This window comes from Ziziphus jujuba, chromosome 2, assembly GCF_031755915.1.
Source record: "Ziziphus jujuba cultivar Dongzao chromosome 2, ASM3175591v1".
In the NCBI taxonomy this organism is placed as follows: Eukaryota; Viridiplantae; Streptophyta; class Magnoliopsida; order Rosales; family Rhamnaceae; genus Ziziphus; species Ziziphus jujuba.
This window is the reverse complement of record NC_083380.1, coordinates 3,318,324-3,345,440: the sequence shown is the minus strand read 5'-3', so window position 1 is coordinate 3,345,440 and position 27,117 is coordinate 3,318,324. Positions and strand designations below refer to the sequence as shown.

The 27,117-nt window shown below is 33.2% G+C and overlaps 1 protein-coding gene across 1 annotated transcript; it reads left to right on the top strand.

Annotated features, from left to right (window-relative positions):
* The first annotated feature begins 2,055 nt into the window (after positions 1-2,055).
* Positions 2,056-4,501, top strand: LOC107425409 (cytochrome P450 71AU50-like). The gene is made up of 2 exons (XM_060814750.1): positions 2,056-3,113; positions 3,877-4,501. Exons 1-2 carry the CDS (start codon positions 2,775-2,777, stop codon positions 4,489-4,491), a joined length of 954 nt encoding a protein of 317 aa, XP_060670733.1. The 5' UTR covers positions 2,056-2,774; the 3' UTR covers positions 4,492-4,501.
* The last annotated feature ends 22,616 nt before the right edge of the window (positions 4,502-27,117 follow it).

The following is a 27,117-nucleotide window of genomic DNA, read 5'->3' as shown; positions in this document are numbered from 1 at the left end:
GGATAGAATTGCTTCTTCAATTCACTATTTAAGTCTTCCCAAGAATTGATAGCGCATATGCCTTTCTTCATTTCTTCATGCTTTCTACGCCACCATACCGCAGCAAGATTAGTAAGATAGAGGGTAGCGGTGTTTACCTTTTGCTTCTCGTCTTGGAAATCCAAGGCCTCGAAGTATCGTTCCATATGCCACATGTAGTTGTCCAACTCCTTTGCATCCCTTCTCCCACTAAACTCCTTGGGCTTGGGAGCATCTACCCTTGGAGTAGAGACTATTTGTTGGGTAGTGACGGTGCCACTAGTTGCAGCTCTCTTGCATAACGCCCAATCCTCACGTGTCTCCTCTAAACTCTTCTTAAACTCATCTAATTGAGCTTGCATAAGGGACAAGGTTTCCATTACCTTTGCTTGGAAAGCTTGGCTTTCTTGACGCCACGCCTCGGTGTTGGCCTCGTTGGTGTCTTGCATGGTACCTCTAAGCTCCCCCACTTGGTCACCCACACGACCATCGAGCTCCTCCATGCCTTGCTCCACACGATCAAGCCGCTCTAACATGTCGGCAACGGCCAACTCCATCTTGACCACCTTGGTCTCCATGGCGGTGAGAACGTCCTTCGACTTTGAACGCCCACGTCCCTTCCTTGCAGCTTCGGGGATGACCTCCCTTCCCCTTGCTTCTTCAACCACAACCTCTGATGAAGACATTGTGCTCTAAATGCTAGCTCTAACCTGGGCTCTGATACCACTTGTCACGGACTTGTTTCTTATCCCTTCAAGCCGTGCGACCTTAGTTGCTATTCCGACCCTTTGTTGCAACTAAGTAAGCCTTTTGCTCACTAAAAGAGAAAGCTAAGCAAAGAAAGCTAGAGCACAAAGAGAGTTTGTGAGAATGAAAATATATTGCTTAAAAGAGAGCTTTACAAGTGTAGCTTGGATTCTTGAATCCTTGGATCCTTGGATGTTCTTGGATGGATTGGCCAAATGAGGCCTCCACCTATTTATAGGCATACAAAGTCTAATCCTACGGCTATAATTGCTTTAATCCTACGGTGGAGAATGGGTGTCTAGATCCTTCCCACCTCCTTTACAAAAATATCTAAAGAAGCATCTAGAAATGGATATGTACATGGCTTGACCTAGAGTTCTCCATAAGGTTCTAGAGAATTCTACACTACTCTAGGTGCTTGGCCCATTGTAAGGCACAAAATAGGCCCAAAATGGAGAGAATGCTCACCAAGTGTTTGATGAAATGCCTCAACCGTGACACTTGGTACTCCAAATAACGAAAAGATAAGAGCTCGTCCAAGGCCATCCCCCATCGCCTGTTTCACACCCACCTCTGGCAGTGGGAAAAAGAAAAAACTTTTCAATCGAAGCAACTAGATTTTCCATAAAAATATATATTATATTTATTAATATCAATAAGAAAACCAAAGTCAAATAATTAAGATATTTTTGACCCACAAGAGAAATTTGTCCCGCAAGAGATACTTCCCACGTATTGGGTGATGTAATGATTTTGAATGTTGTTGCTGGATTTTGATAATTTAGCCCATATAATTCCATTATTGGACTTTTTATTTATCCAAAATCCTAGTAACAAAAAAAATAAAATAGAAAAAAAGATTATTCTTATGGCTTGTCGCGAGACAAAACACTTGAAAAAAGTGTTAAACAAATGTTTTTATGTTCTGACCAAAACAAAAAAAATTAAAAACTTTTCAATCTAACCAACTAGATTTTCCATAAAAATATATATTATATTTATTAATATCAATAAGAAAACCAAAGTCAAATAATTAAGATATTTTTGACCCACAAGAGAAATTTGTCCCGCAAGAGATACTTCCCACGTATTGGGTGATGTAATAATTTTGAATGTTGTTGCTGGATTTTGATAATTTAGCCCGTATAATTGGACTTTTTATTTATCCAAAATCCTAGTAACAAAAAAAAAAAAAAAAAAGAAAAGAAAAAGATTATTCTTATGGCTTGTCGCGAGACAAAACACTTGAAAAAAGTGTTAAACAAATGTTTTTATGTTCTGACCAAAACAAAAAAAATTAAAAAAACAAATATTTTCGTGTGTAAGAAGTTTACAAGATAAACATATTAACTAAATATTCCCTTCTTTAATCACCATTTTTTCTTATATATATCTCCAATGATGCCATTGATTGAGAGCAAAAATTTCTGAAATTCCTTCTAAGCTTTGAAGACCAATATCCCATGGCTTGGATTTGGACCATTCTTGCACTGCTCGTCCTTGTTTATCTCTTCCAATCCCAACCATGGAAAAGAACCCAGAACAGCAACAAGAAGAGATTACCTCCTGGTCCAAGAGGGTTTCCCATTTTGGGAAGCCTCCATTTGTTAGGAGAGTTTCCTCACAGAGATCTTGACCGACTCGCTAAACAACACGGCCCAATCATGCATGTCCGCTTAGGTCTGAAAACCGTCATTGTCGTCTCTTCACCTCAAGCTGCCGAGCTCTTTCTCAAGACTCACGACCTGGTTTTCGCATCCAGACCTCCTCACGAAGCTTCGAAGCATATGAACAACGACCAGCGAGGCTTGGTCTTCGCCCAATACAGCTCGTACTGGCGCGACGTTCGAAAAATGTGCACTCTTGAACTGCTCAGCAACATGAAGATCAACTCCTTTCGATCCATGAGGAGGGAAGAGATCCACCTGTTTATCGACTCCCTTTGAGAGTCGGCTGGCAACAGAGTCGCTGTTGATCTGAGCGCCAAGGTTTCGTCCCTGAGTGCCGATATGACTTGCAGGATGGTTTTTGGGAAGAAGTTTGCTGACAGTGAATTCAATGAGAGGGGGTTTAAGGCCGTGATCCAAGAGGCTATGCAGTTGGGGGCGGCTCCCAACTTGGGAGATTATATTCCTCAGATTGCGCCATTAGATCTTCAGGGATTGACGAAGAAGATGAAGAAGGTAGGCAAGGCGTTTGATGATTTCTTTGAGAAGATCATCGATGAGCATGTTCAGTGTAAGGATGAAGATAAAAACAAGGACTTCGTTGATGTTATGTTGGGTTTTTTAGGATCACAAGATTCTGAATATCGTATTGAAAGGCCTAACATCAAAGGAATCATGTTGGTACGCTTTCTAAACGCACGTGCTTTTCTTTTTTTGGTTGGATAAATTTAAAACTCGAATTTCTTTTTTAAATTTTGCATTTTTTTTATTGGATTGGTAGATTCCAAAACATAATTGTGTTTTAATTTATAGATGTTTCACAATCTATTTATTTAGTGTTGAATGCACATAATTATAATTAGCACAATTATTTATTGTGATCCTAACAATTTTTTTAAAAAATGAATTGATAGAAAACATTGAAAAATCATATAGGAAAAAGAATGTATATAAGTCTATAAGATTGACATTTTAGTGAAAATATTGTAAATTGTCTCCATTTTGTTTTTTTTTTTTTTAAATATGATTTATTACGCATATTAATAAGCAATAACTAATTTTGGACCAATTTTTTTTATTTTCATGTAAAATAAAGTTATCCCTATTTCTTATGCCATATGAATTTCAGGTGGATACGCTTTCTTTTATCTTATCTTTAAACTAGGACTTTTTTTTTTTTTCTGTTTTTCCTTTTTTCTTTTTTAATCTTTGTTTATTCTTATTTTTTTAATCCAACCATTGGTCAGTTTAACGAATTTTGATTAAAAAAATTCAATGAGATAATGTCCAAAAAAGAAATTCAATGGTGAATGTATCGTTCAACTTCTTTTACTTTTGACTTTTCTTTTTTATCTATTGTTTTCCTTGAACAATTTTGTCCATTTTTTTGCTCTACTAATCCAAAAACTAATAACGTTTCCTACACGTAACATTTTCTTTCCAGGACATGCTCGTAGCCTCCATTGACACAGCCTCAACAACAATAGATTGGGCAATCTCGGAACTCATCAAGAACCCCAACACAATGAAAACTATCCAAAAAGAGTTAGAAAACAAAGTGGGCATGGATAGGACAGTAGAAGAAAGTGACCTAGAAAGCCTGGACTATTTAAATATGGTGGTCAAAGAAACCTTAAGGCTACACCCACCTGCACCACTGTTGGTCCCCCATGCATCCACAGAAGACTGCACCATCAATGGCTTTCACATACCCAAGAAGGCCCGCGTCTTCATAAACGCATGGACAATTGGAAGAGACCCTGATGCATGGACGGATGCAGAAAAGTTCTTCCCGGAAAGGTTCGTCGGAAGCAATATTGATGTCCGGGGACGTGACTTTCAACTTATTCCGTTCGGATCGGGTAGGAGGGGTTGTCCCGGGATACAATTGGGTTTGACCGTTGTTCGATTGGTTTTGGCTCAGCTGGTGCATTGTTTTGATTGGGAACTCCCAGATGGGATGTCGTCGGTGGAGTTGGATATGACGGAGGAGTTTGGTTTGACGGTTCCTAGGGCTAAGCATTTACTGGCTATTCCTACCTATCGTCTTCATAAATGATAAATTTGTTTAAGAAATTTTCATAGAATATGTTTATTTTAATTAAGTTTAAGTTTTCTTTTTTTTTTTTTTTTTTTTGGTAATTTTCAATTAAGTTGTTAGACATAACATCCATATAAAAAATAAGCATGGAAATTAATCAATAATGAAATTTGAATTATGCCCCTATATAGTGTTTATTATTTATTAAATGCAATTTTCCTAATTTATATATGTATACATATATATATATATGTATGTATGTATACATATATAAATCCTTTTATCTTTTTTTTTTTTTTTTGTTTCCAAATAACTTTTAAGTATATTGTACTCTTCCTAACTAGCTAAAAGGAACAAAAATTTGTCTTGCATTCTCTTGCATTTGGGCTGGCAAAGTGTATCAATATTGTGTTCGTTACTTAAATTTGGATAAATAGAAAAGTTCGAGCATTCCCTTAAATTTAGAATTTTGACAAGATTGATATTGTTTTAGGTTTTATTAACTTTCATTTGAAAATTAAAGTCAGTATGCCTAGTTGGCAAATATGAGAGAAATATTCAATCACACTTATTATCAGGATCCATCAAGAATTCCTTATTAGAAACCTAGAAAATCCATGATCTTAGAAGAAACCCTACCGTACCATCTTACAAAAAAATCTAACAGCATCTCCCTTAAAAATTAAGTATGCCTTAAAAAGTTCCTACACAAAAAACACTTGACTATTATACCACATTTTTCCTCCCACCTTATTATAAGGTTTTTCACAAAACGTAGCACTTCAATAATAAAAGCATAAGAATACAGGTGTTGAAAATAAATTAACGAAAACAAATACCTTTAGGGATCATGTTCGCCTAGTCCACCCACTTAATACAGTCCTATGGTCCCGTTTGGGAAGTATCAAAATTGAAAGGGAAATTGATTCTCTGGATTTAGTTTCCTAAGAATTAATTTTATTTTTTTTGGTTTGTTTGGTGAGTAATAGGAAAGTTGGGATTTATAAGTAATTAAATTTAATATTGTATAATAAATTAAGGGCAAATATGTATTTTAAAGAAAATTCAAAATTATTTTCTCTGAGATTCTTAAAATGACATATATATAGGTGAGAACAACTTTTCCACATATTTTCCTACATTAGTGGGAATCTAATTCCCTAGACCCACATTTTTCCATCTTACAATAAACATCCAAACAAAAAAAAAAATCATCACTTTCCTAAAAAATTAGATTCCCACTAACTTTATTTTTATCCAAGAATGTCGTATGTTTCTATACCACTTTGCTTTATGAACATATCAAATGCATAAATGTAGATGGAAACGTGATAAAACAACAATATTAATGGTAATATTAACAATAATAATTATAATAAATAATAATAGCTTACAATAATAATTAATAATAGTAACAATAATAATTAATAATAATAATAAAGATAATAACAAATAATAATAATGATGATAACAAGCAACAACAACAACAAAAACAACAACAACAACAATAATAATAACACCAATAATAATAATAATAATAATAACAATAACAAATAATGATAATAATAGAAAATCATAATTATTAATAGATAAAATAAAATAAAGTAAAATAAAATTTTAAAATTTATAAATATACTATAAAATTTACACTCATAGTGGAGATACGTTCGATATATCATGTAATATGCTAATGCATGGTCCCACGAGATTAGTTGTTGCAAGTACACTGCTACCAATATGGTCCCAGGTGGTTGCCTATAATGGCCACCCGACCCACTGTACTCGTAGGTGGTAGAATTACTAGGATAAGCTATTCATGAGCTGAATCGGATCGTTGTCCTGTACGGTGTGGTACATACAGACATAACATAACACAACACACAGAGATACACACACACACATATATATACCTATACATATACCCATACATGAAAAAGATACTTGATACAACATATGATATACAAGTGGTGTGAGATAATAAGTAATATCCCAAGCACTGTCTGATAGGGAGGCTAAGGAAACTTGCAATCGGTCACCTTGGTATCCCGTGGCATCAATTTTTAATAACTTATCAGGACTAAAACAATCGTCTTTCAACCAAGGGGTGACGATTGATGCTTACTATACATTATACTTGTCATACCTCAGATTCATAGCTCCCATAAGATGGCTATACATATGTGTGCACTAAACCACAATAACCAACTATCTTGTGACCATTGGGGCAGATAGCTGGTGCTCACTCTAGATTATACTTGCCTATCCTCTCTCACCATAGCTCACAAGAATGACCATGAATATAACTTGCGCGCTGATTCATAATCATAACATAATAAACAACCATCCTGCAGCTAAGTATGGGGTGATTAATGCTCATTGTGCAAATATACTTATCAACCTTCAGATCCATGGTTCCCACAGGAAAACCATACATATTTGCGCGCTACTCAACAATATAGCATAGAACACCAGTATGTATAATGCATCTAAAAACTATAAAATTTTATGAAATTATAAATATCGAAATTTGATAAAATACAATTGAGTTTATATACTTTTACTAAATCCATAAAATTCCATATTTTCTTTTAAACAGCTCCATAACTCTAATGATTTTATAAAATTAATTACTTCTACAATAATTTCAATTTCGCAATTATTCAATTACACAAATATATTTTTATACACTAAGAATTATTATTTTTCTTAAATTCTTAAAATTAATTTATGAAAAATCAGATCACATGAAATCTAACACAAGAGTAAACACAAATAAATGTATTTTATTTAAGAGTAAACACAAATAAATGTATTTTATTTTGCATAATAAATTTAGTAATAAGTTAAACAATAAATCTCATCATAATTTAGCATAATAATTTCTTTAAAATCATAAATATAATTTTATGCAACAAATACATTTAAATCACATAATTTCTACATAATAAAATTAAATAACAATTCTTTTAAATTTTAAAACATATGCAATATCTTTCTATATTTTCAATAACACAAAATATATGCATATAAATAAATATATATATATATATATATTCACACACACACACACACACACACACACACATATATACAATTCTTTTAACATATATACATATAAAAATATATATATATATATTTATGTATTCAACATATGTATATACATCTATATACATGCCAAGGAGTACCCACGTATGCTCATATATATGTATATATATTAAAAAATATGCATTTGCAAATATACATGTACATATCTATACATGAACATATACATACATACAAGGTTTAACACAATTATCATATTAAATACAAAATTTACTGAAAAATGATAACTTTCCAAATACACCACTATAATTCATAAACAAGATACCGATGGAAAGCTAAGAGATAAGGAACATGTTAATAACCTCCGTTGGGCTCAACTCAATCGGCGGTGGCCAAAAAATGACCAAGAAAATTCATCCAAGGTTCAACTCACCATATATCCCAAACGGTAGGGAATTGAGTTGAATGGAGCTCAAAATTGAGCTCATGAGGTCCAAAATTGTAGGCAAAGCAAAACTAAAAGGTGGCCGGATAGCCGGAAAATCGGCTTCGGTCTTTGCCAAAGACGGATGCCCGATTTGGGCTTGTCCCGCAATGGCTTGCCTTGCCCTTCTGGCTACCAACTGAAAATCTCATGAACGTCACCCATGATCGATGCATGCAGTGCACGGACGGTTGAAAAGCCAAAAACCAGTGGGAACCTGAGAGAGAGAGAGAGAGAGAGAGAGAGAGAGAGAGAGGGAGGAGGAGACAAAGGGTGGTCTTCCCCCTTGCATGTGAGAAAGAGAGAGAGAGAGAGAGAGAGAGAGGGGGGGGGGCGGAGGAAAACGAAAAGCAAAAGGAAAAGAAAAAGAAAAATATTTTTTTTATTAAGGATGTCCCATAGCACCCTTCTATTGTGGCACATGTCATCTTTTTAATCATGGCATGTAGATCCTTCCTATTGGTGATATGTGGCATAAGTCAAAGTCTCCTCTAACTATTCTACTGCCCGGCAAAGTCAGTCTCGGAAAAGATAGTTACGAATTTACGTACCCATAACTTTTCAATTTTAGGTCCAAATTAAACGTGCTGCCAGTCTATGAACTTGTATCAATGAGCACTATCACATAGGATATGAGTCAACTTCAAAATTCAGATAAAAAGTCAATTCTAGGATCACTGAGCAATCTAGGTCACATTTTGTTTTAACTATAACTTTCTGACCGTAGCTTCAATTTTAACATACTACTAGCATACAAACTCATGTCAATCAATACTTCACTACGGTACCATGGTAAATGTAAAATTCCTCTCACAATAAGAAGTCAGCTGTGGAATCCACTTGGTCAACCCCAATCAACCTTGGTTAAACTTGGTCAAAAAGTCAAAAATTCAAATTAAAGGCATTTTCTCGTGTTGGGGTGTTACAATTATAAGTATATTTTGTAAAGAGTCTTACTATTTGTTACTACTTATGATGATCATCAGCTTATATGGCAAACTTTAATTGGAATATTAAATTATATTATTTTTCATGCAAAAATGTAACACCCTATCCTGACGTACTTTGAAATTTCTTGTGTTGACCGAGTTTGATCGGGTTTGATCGTCATTGACCAAGTGGGGCCTGTTTTGATTTTTCATTCGGATATAATTTTGTATTGACCAAGGCACCATTGTGACATACGCATTGACCCGAGTTCGTAAACTAGTAGCACGTCAAAAATAGAGTTACGATTTGAAAGTTATGAACAAAACAAGTTGTAGTCCGAATTGTTCAAGGCTGTCCGGTTTGAATTTTTATTTTTATAAACTTTACTTTGAATCATGTATGATTGTGAAGTACGCATCATTACCAATTCATATATTAGTGGCATGCCTAATTTAGACATTTAGTTAGAAAGTTATGGAACTATAAATTTTTTCTGAGACATTGTTTAATGTGCATTATCTGCATGTGTGCACAGTATCCAATGACACTGTGCCACATGTCAAAAATTTGGTTGAGCCCGTAAGTGCATAGTGGCACCCAAAGGTGTTTTGATTGGCTGAGAGGGGTGAGAGAGAAAAAAAAATGGAAGAGAGAGAAGGAGAAATAGGGGAAAGAAAGAGGAGAGAGATGGAGGAACTAGCCTTATACCGTTCACCCTTTTCTGGCCACCACCATGCAACATGCACCGGACCTCCAGCAAGCCCACTTGAAAACCGATTGGCCACCCAAAACCCATGGCTAACCGACTGTCGATGCGCCCAGATCGGGGTTTTTTTGGTCGGCGATGCCCTTTCCTTCCACCACCAATTTCTTCCAAACCAACCACCCATTTTTGACGCCATCGGTCTCATTGGCTTACCCATCCACTGATCTACTTCTCCACCAAAAATCACAGCCATTGGTCACAGGATGCACCGCCGTTGGTGAGCTTTTCCGGTGGGCATGGCGGCTTGTTGGAAAATACAGTTTCGGTGAGTTTTCAGTGATCCCACCAACCTTTTTCCACTAATTCGACCTCCCTGAATCTGAATAGAGATCCTTTGCCCTTAATTCTTGATGGATTGTGAGATTTGAGGACATTAAACTCGAAACCTTTCCTGTGATATTCCAGCCACCCCAGGTACGATCTCTGAGAGGAGCACATGTGAGTCGTAGGATTGATCCCGTTGAGGATCTTGATTTGTATGCGTGTTTGAGATGAGTGACCCACCTCCAAATTCATTTTCGGGTGCTCAATTAAATATATTTTGTGATAATTGAATTTTTAGAAAAATATGTTAATTGTGTTTAATATTTAAGCGAATTTCATCCGAATTTATATTATAAATTTATGATGAATTTATATGTGTGCTGCTGCCAAAGGTTATTTTGGGATTTTAAAGAAATTATTGTTTTAATTTATGTTAAATTATTTATTAAGTTATTGTAAGAAATTATGATGCATAATAAATGTGCTTACATGAATTTAATAATATATGATTTCATGTGGTTTTAATATTATTTTTTGTATGGATTGATTTTTGTAGATTTGAAAGAAATTATTTACTTTAAATTCATTATGCATTGATGAATTGTGGGATTTAATTATGTATAAATTTTACATGATTTAATCTGACAAAAATATTATTTTTTAAGTTATTATGCTTCAAAAATATATTTGTGCATTTAAATATATGGATTGATTTTATGCCACTGGAAATTTGGTATATTTACATTAATGAAATTATGAGAATGGATTTATGATGATGGTTTAAATGAAATGTGGATTATATGGACTTGGAAAGAGGTATCTAATCCAGTGGTATTTATGAGATTTCGATATTTGACAAATATATGATTTTACTAGTTTTATATGCATTATATAGTACTGGTGTTCTGTAATATATATGTGATTGTGATAAGCGCGCAAGTTGTATGCTATCCCATGAGATGCTATAGACCCGAGGACAGGCAAGTTTGATATATTGGCCATAACCGCCCCCTTCCATGGCCGGGAGAGTAGCTATAAGTATCGGAGTTGTTGGGATGCCAAAGCAGCCAGATGCAAGTTTCTCTCTTTAACCTCCCCGTCAGGCGGTGCCTGGGACATTAGGTACCATCGAGCATTACTGGTTTATAGTTTGGTGCATCAAGTGGTTTTATCGATATGATTTCCAAAATAAAATGCTTTAAAAGAGTATTTAAAATTAAAATATATTTAATTATCTTTTTATCATTTATTTAGTTTAATGTTCTAAAAATGCATTTTACCATGATTTTACTATTTAAATTGATTCGGTGTGTTAAAATAAATTCTATTATATTTTTACCATTTATTTCAAATAGATGTTTTAAATTGATTTAAATATTGATTTTATTGTTTAATTGATTTATTTTACTTATTTAAATTGATTATTTAAACGCATTTATTCATGTTTTCATTATTGTTTCAATGTGGGATTTTATTTAACATGAAATATATTGTATATTATTGCCTATCCAAATTGAGGTATTTTAAACTAACTAAAATAATTCTTTTATTATTTATTATTTCATTGATTTAACTAATAAATTTTATAAACTATATATTGAGTTTAATTTTGTTTGGTCAATTTGCTTTTGTACTAAATTCTTCTAATACAAATTCTATTATTTATTTGTGACTTTATTTTATCTTATGATATTTCATTATAAATTCAATTATTTGTTATTAAATTATCCTCAAAGTTATATTGTAAGATTTAGATTATTTGTATTTTATTTATTATTTACTTCATTGATTTTGGGGTATAAAATAGTGGGTTTTGTTAAAATGTTTTAAAAGGAAAACATTTCCGATTGAGTAAATTGTGAGAGTTTTTAAGTGAAAACATTATTTTCAACTAATTATTATTTATTTATCATTAGTTAATCGAGTGTATTACATTAGTATGAGTAGTATTACTATTGTTGCAGAGTGGATTGGGTCACTCACTGAGATGACTAGCATCTCATGTTTTTAAATCTATTTTGTACAGACCCGTCCAAAATTTTTTACCGGAACCCTAGACAAACCCTGATCCCAGAGAAACTCTATCGGACCTTTCAATGGAAAATTTGGCAGAACCTCCCCTAAGGGTTAGACTTACCACAATTTCCTGCACTGAAAATACACTTCTATATACATCACCTTATCCCTCCCACATTACTACAATTTAATTCCACAAAGTGCAGCACTTCAAATTAATAATAGGAAATCAGTGCATAATTAATATATAAATGTCCAAGACAGTATACAGAACTTCATAAAGTACTATTAAGTATAAAAATTATACAACAAAGATGAAAGAAATATTACAATTGAAATAAATGAAGACAAAGAGAACTTCTCGAATTACGACAGCAATGAAGATCAAGTTCGCTCCGGATGAGCGTCGACAAATCTTTGTACCTATGGGAACAGAATTTAGAAATATGAGATGCTAATCATCTCAGTGAGTGACCCTATCTGCTGTACAATTTTAATATTAATAATATAACAATAAAAGGAATTTAATTAATTAATACCAAACAATTAAATAAATAAATAAATAATAATTCTTTGAAAATAATATTTTCTCTCAAAACCCTCACTATTCACTTCGTTGGAAAGGTTCCCCTTTTAAAACATTTTCACAAAACCCATTATTTGTATTCCCCGAAAACCAAGGAAACAATTAGTTAACTAAATATCAAATAAAATATAATAAATCAAGCATTCAAAATTTATAATGAAAATAAAATAGGAATAGAAATAAAAATAATCTCGTAACAATTACTAAATGATTAATAAATGTCATAAACAAATAATACAAAAATATTAATAAAACTCACATTACAACAATTCATGAAATAATTAAATAATTAAAATAAATCAATTTATTGAATAATTAAGCAAAGGAAAAAAAATTAAATTAAATTAAAACCTCCATTGAAATAAATAAAAACAACATTAAATATATTCTTAATTTAAATACAATTTCAAAATATTTATTTTGAAATTCAAGTTCTGAAAAATCACTTGATGCACCCAATATATACCAGTGGCACCAACAGTACCCAGCGTCCCAAGGTACCGCCAGACAGGAGGTTAAAGAGAGAAACCGGCATACGGTCGCGTGGCGTCCTACCGCGCCGCTGCTAACAGGCGTCCCGGCCTGGAGGGGTGGCCTACCCTCATCCGATGGGAATCACAGGACAACCCCATAAATCATCGGCGTGCTACCCACACCCACCTGCGCGCTAATCATATCCATGGGCACACTAATCACATCCATATACACAGAACACCAATACGTATATGGTGCATCTAAAAAAATTATAAAACCAATATATTTATTTTAAATTCTCAAACTCTCATAAATATCATCAGGTTTATTCCATCCAATTAAACCCGTAATTTTCTACATTCTCTTTTTAAATCATCATCATAAATTTATTGCATAAATTCCATCAATTTCAAATCCACCAGTTCTCAATTCCATCAATTTAAATATTCAAATTTTCCAATGGCATAAATATTTTTGAAATATAATAAATTAAATCACATAATGTTCCATGGGCATAATTATAAAATTTGAAACCACCAACTTAAACCAATATTTTCCTTGAAATATTTAAAAATCAAATCATGCCCAAAAATAATATTAAAATCCAAATACAATTAATTAATGAAAACACCTTGCTCATGCATAATAAATACAATTAAATCACAATAATAATAATCGAGAATTTATTAATAACCCAAACTTTCATTTAGCATCAATGGGTATATATATATATAAAATAATATTTTTTCCACAATTATATTTAAATTCCACCACGTGAGTATAATTCTAGATATCAAATTAATACAAAATAAATATGATTAATCACCCCAAAATAGTTTGAAAGGTGGGTCACTCACCTTAAGCACATGTATCAATCAAGATCCTCCGCAGGATCAACTCCACTATCCACACGTGCACATAAAATATCCACAATACACAAAACCAATTATTTTAATATTTTAATCGGGTAACTACCAAATGGGTACCCGGGGAGAGAACACAAACGACAATCAAAATTGACGAGTAATATACCAAATCAAAGCTTGGGTGACGAGGATTACGAATCCGGTCTTACTTCCCGGAGATCGGACCCGAGGTGGCCAGAATATCACCAAAAAGCTTTCGGGATTCAACTCCTCGATTCTCTTAATCCGTTGAGATTTGAGGAAAGGGGACACCAGATTTGGGTTCAGAGGGTCGGAATTAGTGGGAAAAGAGGGGCGATGTAGTTGGAAACTGGCCGAAAAGTGAATTTTTCCGGCGACCCGCCGTGGTCACCAGAACCCGTCACCGCCGGCGGCGCGTCCGGTGGCCACTGGCCGTGATTTTTGGTGGGAAGGTAAATCTGGTGGTGAGTAACTCAATGGGACTGGCAGTGAGGCAAACGGTGGCCAGAATAGGGAGAAATCGGGGTTTGAAGTAATCGGTGCCACCACCGAAAAAAGCCTCGATTGGCCGTGGTTTTTGGCTGGCCGGCCGATTTTCAGGTGGTCTTCATGGTGGGGTGGCATGTGTGAGTAAAGGGTGGCCGAAAAATGGCTAAGTGGCGGTGGACGGTTGGTTCTCTCTCTAGCTCTCTCTCTCTCTCTCTCTCTCTCCTCCCCTCTTTCTCTCTCCTTCCGCCGCTCGTGTGTGTTTTGCTTGAATAAAAGCCACCCATGGGTGATACTATTCACTCACGGGATTGGCTGAAATTGCGACACGTGACCCGTACTGTTCATTTAAGCCAGATATATTAAAATATTACGGTAGTCGGAAAACTTCACATGTTCATAATTTTTTAACCAGATGCCCAATTTAAGTGTACCGCTAGTCTGTGAACTCATATCAACGAGTATTTTACAACCATACAAAAGTCAAAACAAAATTCCACAACCATAAAAAGTCAACTCCCGGCACCGTTTGGGCAGTTTGAACCTCGACTTGTTTTGCCCATAACTTTCAAACATTAGCTCTGTTTTTGACGTGCTACTAGTCTACGAACTCAGGGCATCATGTACTTCGCTACGATACCACGGTCAACTAGAAATTTCAACCGGAACAAAAAGTCAACTTTTGACCCACTTGGTCAACGGTCAACCTCGGTCAACATGCAAGAATTCCGATGTAGTTTGGGACGGGGTGTTACACATTTCCTTATGTCCAAGTTAGTAGACGTTGATTGTCCAGGGGCCGAGATCAACGTCTTTATTCGTTACTAAAAGTTCAAGAAGCAAATTGTAGTAAGGTGGAAGAAACAAGGAGGTACAATTAGGAGTGTGTTTTCTGTAATGGTAAGTCTAACCCTTGAGGGAGATACTGTCGGATTTTCTATTAGAGGTCCGGTAGGGTTTTCCTAGGATCAGAACTTGTCTAGTGTTCCGGTAAAGGATATTAGATGGGTTCTGACATAAAACCTTAAAAGTGAACTTTTTTAACTATTTAAATTGTTATTTGTCATATAACAATAAGTCCCATTGGTGATGGAACATCAATGGTTATAAATAGCATTTTTCATTTGTAAATTGGTTTGTTTTTGTTCTATTCTTGAACAGTATCTAATTTCTTTTCTTATCCCACACATATACTATTAAGAACAAGAGAGAGAGAGAGAGAGAGAGAGAAAGAGAGAGAGAGAGAAAGAAAAAGAGAGAGAGCTAAAAGAGATGGAGATGGGGACTTTTATTTAATATAACTACTTGTTCCACAGGTTCTAGTTTCTAGGTAGCTACTAAAAGATAGGTAAAGGTTAAAGTATAAAACCCATTGTTGGTCCACCTCTAAAAAATTCAAGCTTTTAAAAAACAATGGTATTATAGATTGTTTTTTAACATTAAATAAGGTGGCAATTGTTGGTCAAATTAAAAAGGACTTATGGATTGGTCATTCTTTAGGAATCTCCATTCTTTTGTTGATTAGATATCAAATATAAAAGGAATGAGGGTTTCATTCCTCCCTTGATTCCATCAAATTGGTGAAATGAGATTCTTTTCCACACATGGAAGGAACCATCCATTCGATACTTAATTTATATCTTAAGAAAAATGCAATTTTATCCACAAATTAATACTCCTTAAAAATTAAAGGGATAATTGTGTAGGTAGTATTCATTCTGAGTAATAAATCCTCCCTCTGATTTAATAAAACCTTAAACATTATTGGATTGGGGAATTGCGAGAGAAACATATGAGTTGAAATGCAAAGTTTTATTCCGAGAGTATGAAGAATGTCTGATAGAATATTTATGACTGTCTCATCATGTGTATTAATAAGGTTTGCTCATATGAGGAAACATCTCTCTCAGGCCATCTTAGAGGTATATATGATTAATCAATTAATTTCCCCTACCACATTAATTTCTCTTCACCTAAATTTGAAAATGAGCCTGATTTTAAATGTTGTCGATTTGCTCAATGGTGATACCCTAATAGGCATACCTCAGGTATTTCAAATTTGGACACCCAGACCCAAATTTACACCTGAAAAACTAATCAAAGTTGGTTCAATTGGTAAGTTACTCATACTCACACCATCCACATTTAAAAGATCATGGCTTCGAGACATCTGAACAGAAGAAATTGTTATAAATAAAAAAATATATATATATTAATTTCAAAGCTTTGAGGAAAAAAATTATATAGAATAATTAAGGCTGGGATGGTTTTCAAATTTAATTAATAAGAAAAAAGAGATAAATAAATAGGAGAGAAAGTGAAAAAAGTGTAGAGAAAAAAAATCATTTTTGTTCATTAATGGTGACAGGCAATAGGCAATGCCCAATATTTTAGATTTGGGCACATAGGCTCAAATTTTTACCTCAAAGATTAACCTTTATTGATTTTAAAACTTTTAGAAAGAAATTATAGAATGATTAAGATAAAAAAAGGAAATAAAGAAATGAAAGAGATACAATGGAAAAAGTGAAGGGAGATAATATGGTAGTGGAAATTAGAGCCATAGCACATAGAGAAAAAAGAAAGAAAATGGAAAAAGATTTTCAGTAAAAAGATTAATTATTATATGATTTAATTTATTTAGTTATATTATATATATATATATATATGTTTGAGCCATAAAATTATTTTATCAGTATAGGAGATAGAGTTTGGAAACTGTGTGGAAGAAGATAATTTTTTTATAAATTGAGTGGAACAAAGATAATATTTAACATAAAAAAAATGTAGATTTGGGTTTGGATATTTATCTAAAATTATTAATTGGTATAAAATATATAAATTTTATATAAATACATGATTTATCAAGATTAGATGAGTTTTATCGAAATTGAAGGCTTATCAAGGTTCTCATCACTATCGACAAGCTTTGGTGGAGGCTATATAAAAGGGTAGAAAGCATCATTTCAAACACCACTCACTATTGAATCAACTTCTCTATATAATGTGGTTTAGTCTGATTTTCTTTAGTTTTCTCTTTTCTAGTTTCCAATCAATTGTCATTTATATTTTAATTTGTTCCTTTTTTGTTCTTTCCAATTATATTGTGAATTGAATTTTATTTATTAATAAAGTGTGATTTAATTTTTAGGCATTAGAACTTAATATAAAATTCTCTTTTGTTCTATGCTTCTGTTAAAATGTCTGGTGATCAATTTATCATTTATTTTAGTTCCCCTTAAATTAACATCTTCTCTTTCGTTCTCTATAACTATTGAAATCATATAGTCAATTTATCATTTATTTTTATCTTTCATAAATAAACATTTTATTTAAAAGTAGCATGCTCGCATATCACAGAGACTACCAACTCTCTTCTCCCTTTTGTCCTATGGTAGCTTGACCTCTTTCATCAATCAAGTAGCACGCATTCCATAAATGAAAGGTCGAATTGGTTTCCTTAGTTTTTGGCTATCAGATTTGAGAGCGCAGACCACATTAGAGAGTGAACTTCTAAATTGAAAAAAGTTAACATCACCATCAATGTTTTGGTCTAAATATTACCAGCAATATAATATATATTTTTTTAAATAAGTTTTAATATAATGATAATCGTACTTTTTGTTTTTCAAAATAATTTGGTTTATCCTTGCAGAATTTATCCAAACATTAAAAAAAGAAAATGGTATATCCTTGTTGACTTGTAAAGAAAAAGTTTAGAAATTAATTAAAGATATATAAAAATAAAATAAAATAAAAACCAAACAAACAGGTGAGGGATATTTATAGAATAATGAGATAAAATATTAGTAAAAAAGAAAAATAAGTTCTAAGAAATAATTTTAAAAAAAAAAATCAAGAGTGAAATACAATGAAGTGCTATTCAATTTATTTTTTTAGGGGTATACAGATCTTCAAGCTGATATCTGTAATCCTGTCTATTAATCAATGAATATTCCTTTGCTTCAAAAAAAAAAAAAAAAAAAGACCAATTGGTAATATATCTATGATTACCACGTAAGGAAAATGGAATTTCCACAATGATTGCAAATCCCTATGATATCATTTTAAGAATACAAATTCTAAACTAGACCTGGCAATTCATATTATTCGTATTAATCCGTTTAATAATCGTGTCAAAAATGCCTAACCCGAACACGACCCATTTATTAATCATATCAGGTACCTAAAACACTAATTTGACTTTTTTTATAAACAGGTCAACATAACACAATCTGTTTAATACGATTATTTTAACGGGTTGTGTTAACCTATTAACCTGTTAACCTGAAATTGACCCGTTAATCCAAAAACTGACCTGTTAACTAGAAAATTAACCTATTAACCCAAAAACTAACGTATTTTTCTATGTTTTTATTTTTATTTTGTTAAAGATTTATTTTTTGTCTAATTTATAATATTTTTTAGTTATTAAATATTATATTATGGATAAAATTATAATTTAAATGGGTTGTAATAGGTATATAATTGTGTCGGGTTGAAATTGACACGTTTAATAAAGGACATATCAAAACTAAGCATTGATAGCATGTGGAATAAATAATTTACCCTGTGGCTATAATGTCACGTTGAAAGTAAACTAGAAATAAAGAGCACAAAGAAATTAGTAAAAGAAAATAGAAAAGAAAGTTGAGAGAAAAAAAAGTCAGTAAGAGAAAGTTTAAAAAAGCGGACAAGAAATCTAGGGAGAAAGTAGCAGGTGTTGAGAAATAAAATAGAAAAAAGTATACAGAAAAGCAGTGAGAAAAAGTAAAGAGATAACAACAAAAGAGAAAGTAAAGAAAAAACAAAATAGAGAAAGTAAGTCAAGAGAGAAAGCATTGAGAAAGAGGAGAAGGAAAGGCAGAAAAAGAAATGCAGAGATAGAGACAGAGAGAAATTCAAGTGAGAAAAATTGAAAGGGAAAGGAAGCAAATGAGAGACAAGAGAGACATGCACTGTGACAGCCCAGACCACCCGCATGCGATATTATCCTCTTTGGGTCTAAGAAATCCACTTACAACCCAGCCTTCAAGGTTTTAAAAGGCCTCGCAATGAAAAGGTATCCACACGCTTATAAGCCATGTTTCGTTTCCCTTTCCAATAGATGTGGGACTTCACATGCACAGCACACCAACCCACACAAGAGGGAAGAGAACCTCGGGCAATTTCCGCATGATTCTCTTCACCTAAATGCCAAAATTTTCAGATTTTGTCATTAACAAAGAGTTATCACAGCAGGACTTAAGCTTGCTTTACAACAAATATACACCCCCGACATTTTCTTTTTTACACATCCATGAAAAATCTTCTATTGTGTAGAGAGGGAAGCCAAAGACCATCTGTAATTACTACATAAATAAAAAAATGAAAATTATCAGCAAGACTATCATGCATGTACATGTCCATGTGATTTACCACAAGAAAAATACATGTACATTTGCAGGTAAGCAAGTCTATCATGCAAATATACAAGTTATAAGAGAAAAAACCAAACATAATGAGGAAAAATATAAAATTGACAAACTATGAAGATAAACTGTAACGTCATGGTAGTAGGACTTTAGGCAGATGTCACATAGGTCACCACTTATAGATTTTGAACATGACTAATAAGTAAGAGAATCTTATTTTTTGAGATGTCAAAGATCGATAGATCAATTGCGAACAAGGTACAAACTGACAAGCAACATTATTTATGCCTTTGCAAAGTAAGCATGCATTAGGCATGTTTAAATGTAATGTGCTCTCCTTGCCAACCAAAATTCAGACACTTTCTCTGGAGTTAAATAATCCCTAGTCCATTCAGATGCCTTTTTGATTTTTACAATAGTTTCCCCATCTAAATTTGAAGTTAGAAACTGAGAATTAAGGAAGACTAGGTGGATTTAATCATGGTATACATCATATAAAAAAAAGACTTCACTTTTAAAAATATTAAAAGAGAAAAAAGACAGAGGAAACTCAGTGTAGTAGACACCATCTGGGGGATTTGGACTAACAAGCCATTGGCAAGTATTATATTCTTGTTTGGGAATATGAATTACAACAACATCAGCATAGTTCTAAGAATATCAAGAAGGATATAATGAAATGTCACTATTAAATAAATATTCTTGACATCTAAGCAATTGCATCCTCTATTCATGCACATTGTCCAGGTAATATATTTATTTTTTCTTCAAAAAAAAAATACAAGAAAAAAAAAAGACATTGTCCATTAGCTATTCTGCAGAAGCATCGTAACATCTTCATAATCTACAAATAAATTTTGCTCCAAAAGCTGATAGCATATAGAAAAAAACTCACTTAACAACCAGTTTAAACCAACAAGAGCATGAAGCATATAACAACAATTGCAGGCACAACATACATAGTTTGCGTGGTACAAATCTTAAGTGCACAACTTGAAGCTTGAAACATGACATCAATTGCAAGCACAACAGTTTTGGCAGTCTTTGTAATGGTTCAAAAATTCTAGCAAGAATGCAATACACCCCAAAAAGCACAAATAACTAATGCAATAATGTCATAGTTAGCAGTTGGCAAAGGGCATAACCATTTTCACATCTTAACATAAGGAGGAAAAACAGATATCATGTAAAGTCCATTTAACTACGCCGTTACACCTTTTTAGATTAACAACGAATCGATTTAATTGTCAACTTTCATTTAAAATTATTTCTACATTAATATACAAAAATCTGATTGTGTTTTGGAGGTAAACACAGTTATTTAACTTATGTTTAAAACACGGATTGAATAAGAGGTTGGAATGTTTTAGGATTTCAATACGACATAACATTTGTTTTTAAACTTAAACTGATTCAAAATAGTGTAAACTCATTCAATCAATAACTAGGGAAGGAAATATGAGAGAGATACCAAAACTAAATACAAATTATATTAGCTAATACTTGGTAATGTAAGGTGTTACTGGGATCATGCCAAGCCTTGTCGGATCCCATGCATTAGATGGTGTCTGTTATAAACCCTAAGTGGCAACTTTTTTATGCATTTTCACCACCCTTTTGAGTCACCCTGCCACTAACTTACCTAAAAATTCAATCATTTTTAACGAGTCACCTGCCAAATACCAAGAAGAATGACTTTCCTTTCAGTTTACCACCCCATTGTGTTTTTTCTCCTTTTAGTCATTAGTTAATCTCACTTTTGCTGTCAGGACCCATCTGAGACCCCTCACCTAAACCTTGGACAAGTCCTGATCCTAGAGAAACACTACCGAACCTTCCAATAGAAAATCCAGCTACATTTCCCCTAAGGAAAGGAGTTACCACAAAATTTACTTACACAAAAATGTACTCCTATATGGTACCACCTTATCCTTCCCACCTTACTACAATAATTTCCACTGGCAGCACTTCGATAACAATTTGTATAAAACACACACACATATATGTATATATATGCAATAGGAATAATCAACTAAATAAACAACCAAATATACCTTTAATCATTCACGTCCACCCACACCACCCATTTATTGCCATACATTTCAAATACAATTCAAATATCGTCTTACAAAATATACCGATACATAATATAGGAAGAAAAGTAAAACAATCATCACATCAACAACAATAATAATAATAATAACAGTCGTTTTCATTATAAAAATAGTATTAATATCATTTGTCATACTTACTCGAAGGAAATCGCTTGTCCAAGGGCTATAACATAATCACAGCTATCCCAAGGACTAAATCACCTGTCCAAAGGCTACCACTTGTTCAAGGACTATTATACTTGCCCAGTGACTATCTTTCTTGCCCGTAGGCTATGATATTTGTCTGGATATACCATATGATGATAATAATAAAAGAAATAATACTAATAATAAAAATAAAAATAAATAATGGCAATAATAAAAAAATAATAATAATCATAATGATGATGATAATATTAGTAATAATGAAAATAATTGTAAATATAATTCTGATAAATAATAATTGTAATATTAATAACAAGAATAATATTAATAATAGTAATAACAATAAAAACAATTAAGTATAATGTTAGAAAATCAGGTCATAAATAGATAAAATAGTACGAGGTCAAATAATATTTTAAAATTCAAAATATATTATGAAATATACACTCGTATCAGGGGTACAAACAATACCCTCCAACATGATGCACAATCCATGATTCCAGCTATCCTCAACACCACGCTACCAATATAGTCCGAGGTGGTTGCCTAGATTGGCCGTCCAATCCCTTGGACTGGACTCGTGGGCAACATAATTACAAGGCTATCTCTTCATGGACCACATTAGATTGTTGTTCCCGTATAGTGTGATACATAAAAATATAAAATATATATATATATATAGAAGATACTTGATGCACATACTATATACCAGTGATGTCCTACGATGTCCAGCATCCCGAAGCACCGTCTGATGGGGAGCTTAAATAGAGAAACCAGTATACGGTGGCATGGCATCCCATCGCGCGGCTAATAACAAGTGTCCTGGCCATGGAAGGGGGTGGCTGATGCTCACTATGCATTATACCCTGCCTACCTTCGGTTCGATGGCAACCACAGGACAACCTTATAAATCAACCTATGGGCTAATCACATCCACAACTACAGAACACCGGTACATGTATGGTGCAACTAAAACTCTAACTTTTTGTAGTATTATTAAAATAATGAGTTTTGATAAAATAAGGTAAAATCAAGTGTATGAATTAATTAATTAATTAATTAATGCATAAATATATTTTTTGAAAATACTTAAATTTAAATAAATATTTTTCTTCAAATCCATGAAATCAGTTTTCACCAAAACAATATAAAAATTGTTACATAATTAAAATCACATAAATGCATTATTTATGCATCAAAATTTCAACATTTGAATCAACAATAAACTTAATAAAATTTAAATCATAATTTCATAAAATTAATCTCTTTCACAGTAATTCAATTCAACACAATTTGGAATCTTCAATATAAAGAATAACTTAGTTAAATATCCAACATAACTTAGCATCATAAATTTAAATAGCAGTTTCTTAGTATTAAACACATATAATACAATAAATTCTATATAACTAATATATTTAAATCACATAAAAATAACACATTAAAATCAAATAGCAATTCCTCCTAAAGTTTAACACATGTATAAGATTGTTCAAAAATTTGAATGATATAAAATATAATATGTGTAAACATCTTTATATACTAAGCATATATATATATATATATATATTCACATACACACGCACTTACATATATATATATATATATGTCTCATGTATATGTACATGCACATGCATATATATATATATATATATAAATATAAATTTAAGAAGTTAAAAGTTAGGCATTATGATCACCTAACTATAGTACACAGTATAATGTTCCAATTACTAACCCAAACTCAATGCCAACCAAAGCTTCTTGGTATCCATGCACCATTTCCCTTGGTGAACTTTTAATTGAGTATACAGAATAATATATATATATATATAGGAACCTTTCACATTTATAATCTCAAAATCCTCAAGAATTTAAACCACCTTAGCATTGTGAATTCTAATACATGTCAAAACCTCACATTAGGATACACACGCACATATGTATATGTGTGTATATATATATATATACTCGTATACATATATTCATAAACTATTCAAATTCATAACATTTATAAATATTAGCCCAAAAATACCAAATTTCTAAATACCCACAATCAATTGACATATGATGTATCAAATGGGAGCTTGAGAAACATATATTACCAATATTTAGAGTAACTTAGCGTAGCTCGTCGGCGGTGGTCGAAATTTCTATTGGGAGGCGCTGTCAAGCATGTCCTCTTGGTACACCACAAACAAGCTTGAATTGAGCTAAACGGGGATCACCATCATCTTTAGAAGGTTCAGATTAGTGAGAAAGGACCAGAAGTTGACCGGAAACAGCCAAAATCCGACGCATTGAAAGGAAGCAAGTCACCGGCTTTTATGGTGTTTTCCAATGTGTCTCCCACCGTCTCGGTGAACGGCGAGCACCATGGAATTTCTGGCATGATGGGTCGTTAGCTGGGCATGGCGGTGATGCTCATTCCGGCTGGCATTGATGGCACCACAAGAAGGAGGATGACCGGCGGGGAGGAAGAAAAGGAGAGCTCCAAAGAGTTCCTGAAAGAAGAAGGAGAAGAAGAAAAGAAGAAGAAAGAGCGCCCCGCCCCCCCTATTTTTCCCACGTGGGGGAGAAGAAAAGAAAATGAAAATAAATAAATAAGCATATAAAATAATATAAAAATAATAATATAATATAATATAAAATAATAAAATAATATAATATTTAATTATGTTTGACATGTGGCATTTTCTTGTCGTGATACATGGCATCCTTTTTAATGTTACATGTGGTATCATTGTTCACACACTCATATCGATGAATAGTAACAGTTGCATCGGAAAAACTTCAAAGGTCCGTAATTTTCAAATCACATGTCCAAATTAGGCATGCCACCAGTCTATGAGCTCGTATCGATAAGTACTTCACAACCATACATAAGTCAAAGCTCAATTTTATAAGAATAAAAAGTCAACTCTAACACCCCCAGGCAATTCGGACCACAATTTGTACTGCTTATAACTTTCAAACCGTAGCTCAATTTTTGACATGCTACTAGTCTACGGACTCAGATCGATGCGTACTTCGCAATGGTGCCTTGATCAGCCTAGAATCCTTGCCGAATCAAAAAGTCAAAGTTTGACCCTTCTTGGTCAACAATAGTCAACTTCGGTCAACTTGAGAAATTTCCGATGTACTTCGGGACGGGATGTTACATTTGCTCTCCGTTTTGGTTTCATTTTGTCCTAACTTCAATGATGTTTTATTTGTTGTTAGGGTTTTGTTTATTAAATGTTTTGTATACTTAACTAACTATGCAAGTGTTTTAGCAAAAAATCACTCAAAGAGGAAACAACAAAATTTACAAGGACACTTGGCAATGCAATTTTATTGTACAACCAAATATAACCACATTTACTTCTCTCAGTTACATGCAAATCAAAATTATCTAACTGATTAACTCAGCCATCAGAATGCATCCAGAAGCAAAACCCATATGTGAAAATTACAAGATTTTATGTGATTTTTAAAACCATTACATGATAACCGTGATCACCTGCAATCTCAATGATGCTTCTCTGAGTCAATCACTCCTAAAACAATTACCTGGTAACCACCACAATCATCAATTTCATCAACAGTTCCTCAACTTTCAAGGAATGAATCAATAAATAAACCCAACCATCAGACCGCATAGAAAAGCAAAACCCATATGCGTAAATTACAAAATTATGTGATTTCCAAAACAATCATAACCAACAATTCCAATGCTGGTTCTTCGAGCCAAACCCACAACCACAAGTATAAAACAAGAAGAATATAATAAAAATCAAGTCATTTTCTCTCCTTTTCAAAACCCAAAAGGTAATTAAGAAAATTACGCACCTTTACAATTAAAGACAAAGTAGAAGTTAAGATCCACCACAGAGAGTGAAAACAAATAATAATAGTAAACCCTAAATAATGAGACGAAAGCCCTAAATAGTAATCAGAGTGTAAGAAAAATTTTGCATCTTAACCAATTTCTTGGGATCGCTGATTGATGGAGTGACAGACACTGGCCGACCCCATTACATTCTTCAACAATATTTCTTCCTCTGTCTTACCCATTATTATTATTATTTATTTATTTATTTATTTATTTATTTTCCTTCCAGAGAAAGACATGGATTCTCAGCTTGGGAAGTTCATAATGTAGAAATATAAGGAGGGCTAAAAACCAAGAAAAGAAATATTACCATTCCTAAATTCGAATTTTTTTTTTTTACCCTTTGTTTTTCAAAATTCAAATTATTATTAATATTATTATTAGTTTTCCCTCTCTCACTCTCCTAGCCCAAGCAGCATTGGGTTACATTCGGGGTTTTTTTTTTAAAACTAGCCACCATATAATTTAAAACGTGAAAAATAGCAAATTTTTTTTCTTTTTTAAAAACTAACCAATATTTTACACATTCAGACTAAAGTACCCTTATTTATGTTTTTTTTTTTTATTTTTTTTGTTCTTTTCTCTATCAAAAAGCCTTTTGTCTTTTTTTTTTTTTTTTTTGGTTTCGATTTTCTTTTTTCTACTTTCCCTTTGAAAAAGCAGCTAGGGCTTTTCAAAAAAGAGCATCCCGGTCGCCATTTTCACTAACATTCTTCTCCCGTTTGCCGGCATCGTCCTCGGCCATTGTTGTGTCGGCAAGAGTCGTTTGATTGAGAGCCACCAGAGACAGGGGAGAGACACTAAAGGCAATGCCTTCCATATCATTCACCACCATCATCATCTTTGCACAACTATCGTGCCATTCGCCATCGTCGTCCTCCCACCACGGGCTAGTCGTTGCCACAGCTGCAAGGTAACCTTTCTCTGAAAGCACTGGTGCCATCTGTTTTTCTTTCCAACAACTTTAACATTTTTTTTCTTCGTCTTGTTTGCTTAAAATCTTCAAGTACACAGAAAGTGTGCCATAGCTCACTGTTGCTTGCATTCTGAGTCAAATAGCAAAGCGTTCTTTTTGGGTGAGTGTAGCCTCCCCCACTGTCTTCGGCTTTCATATCATTTTCCAAAATAGAAAGAGAAATAGAAATAGAGAGAGAGAGAGAGAGAGA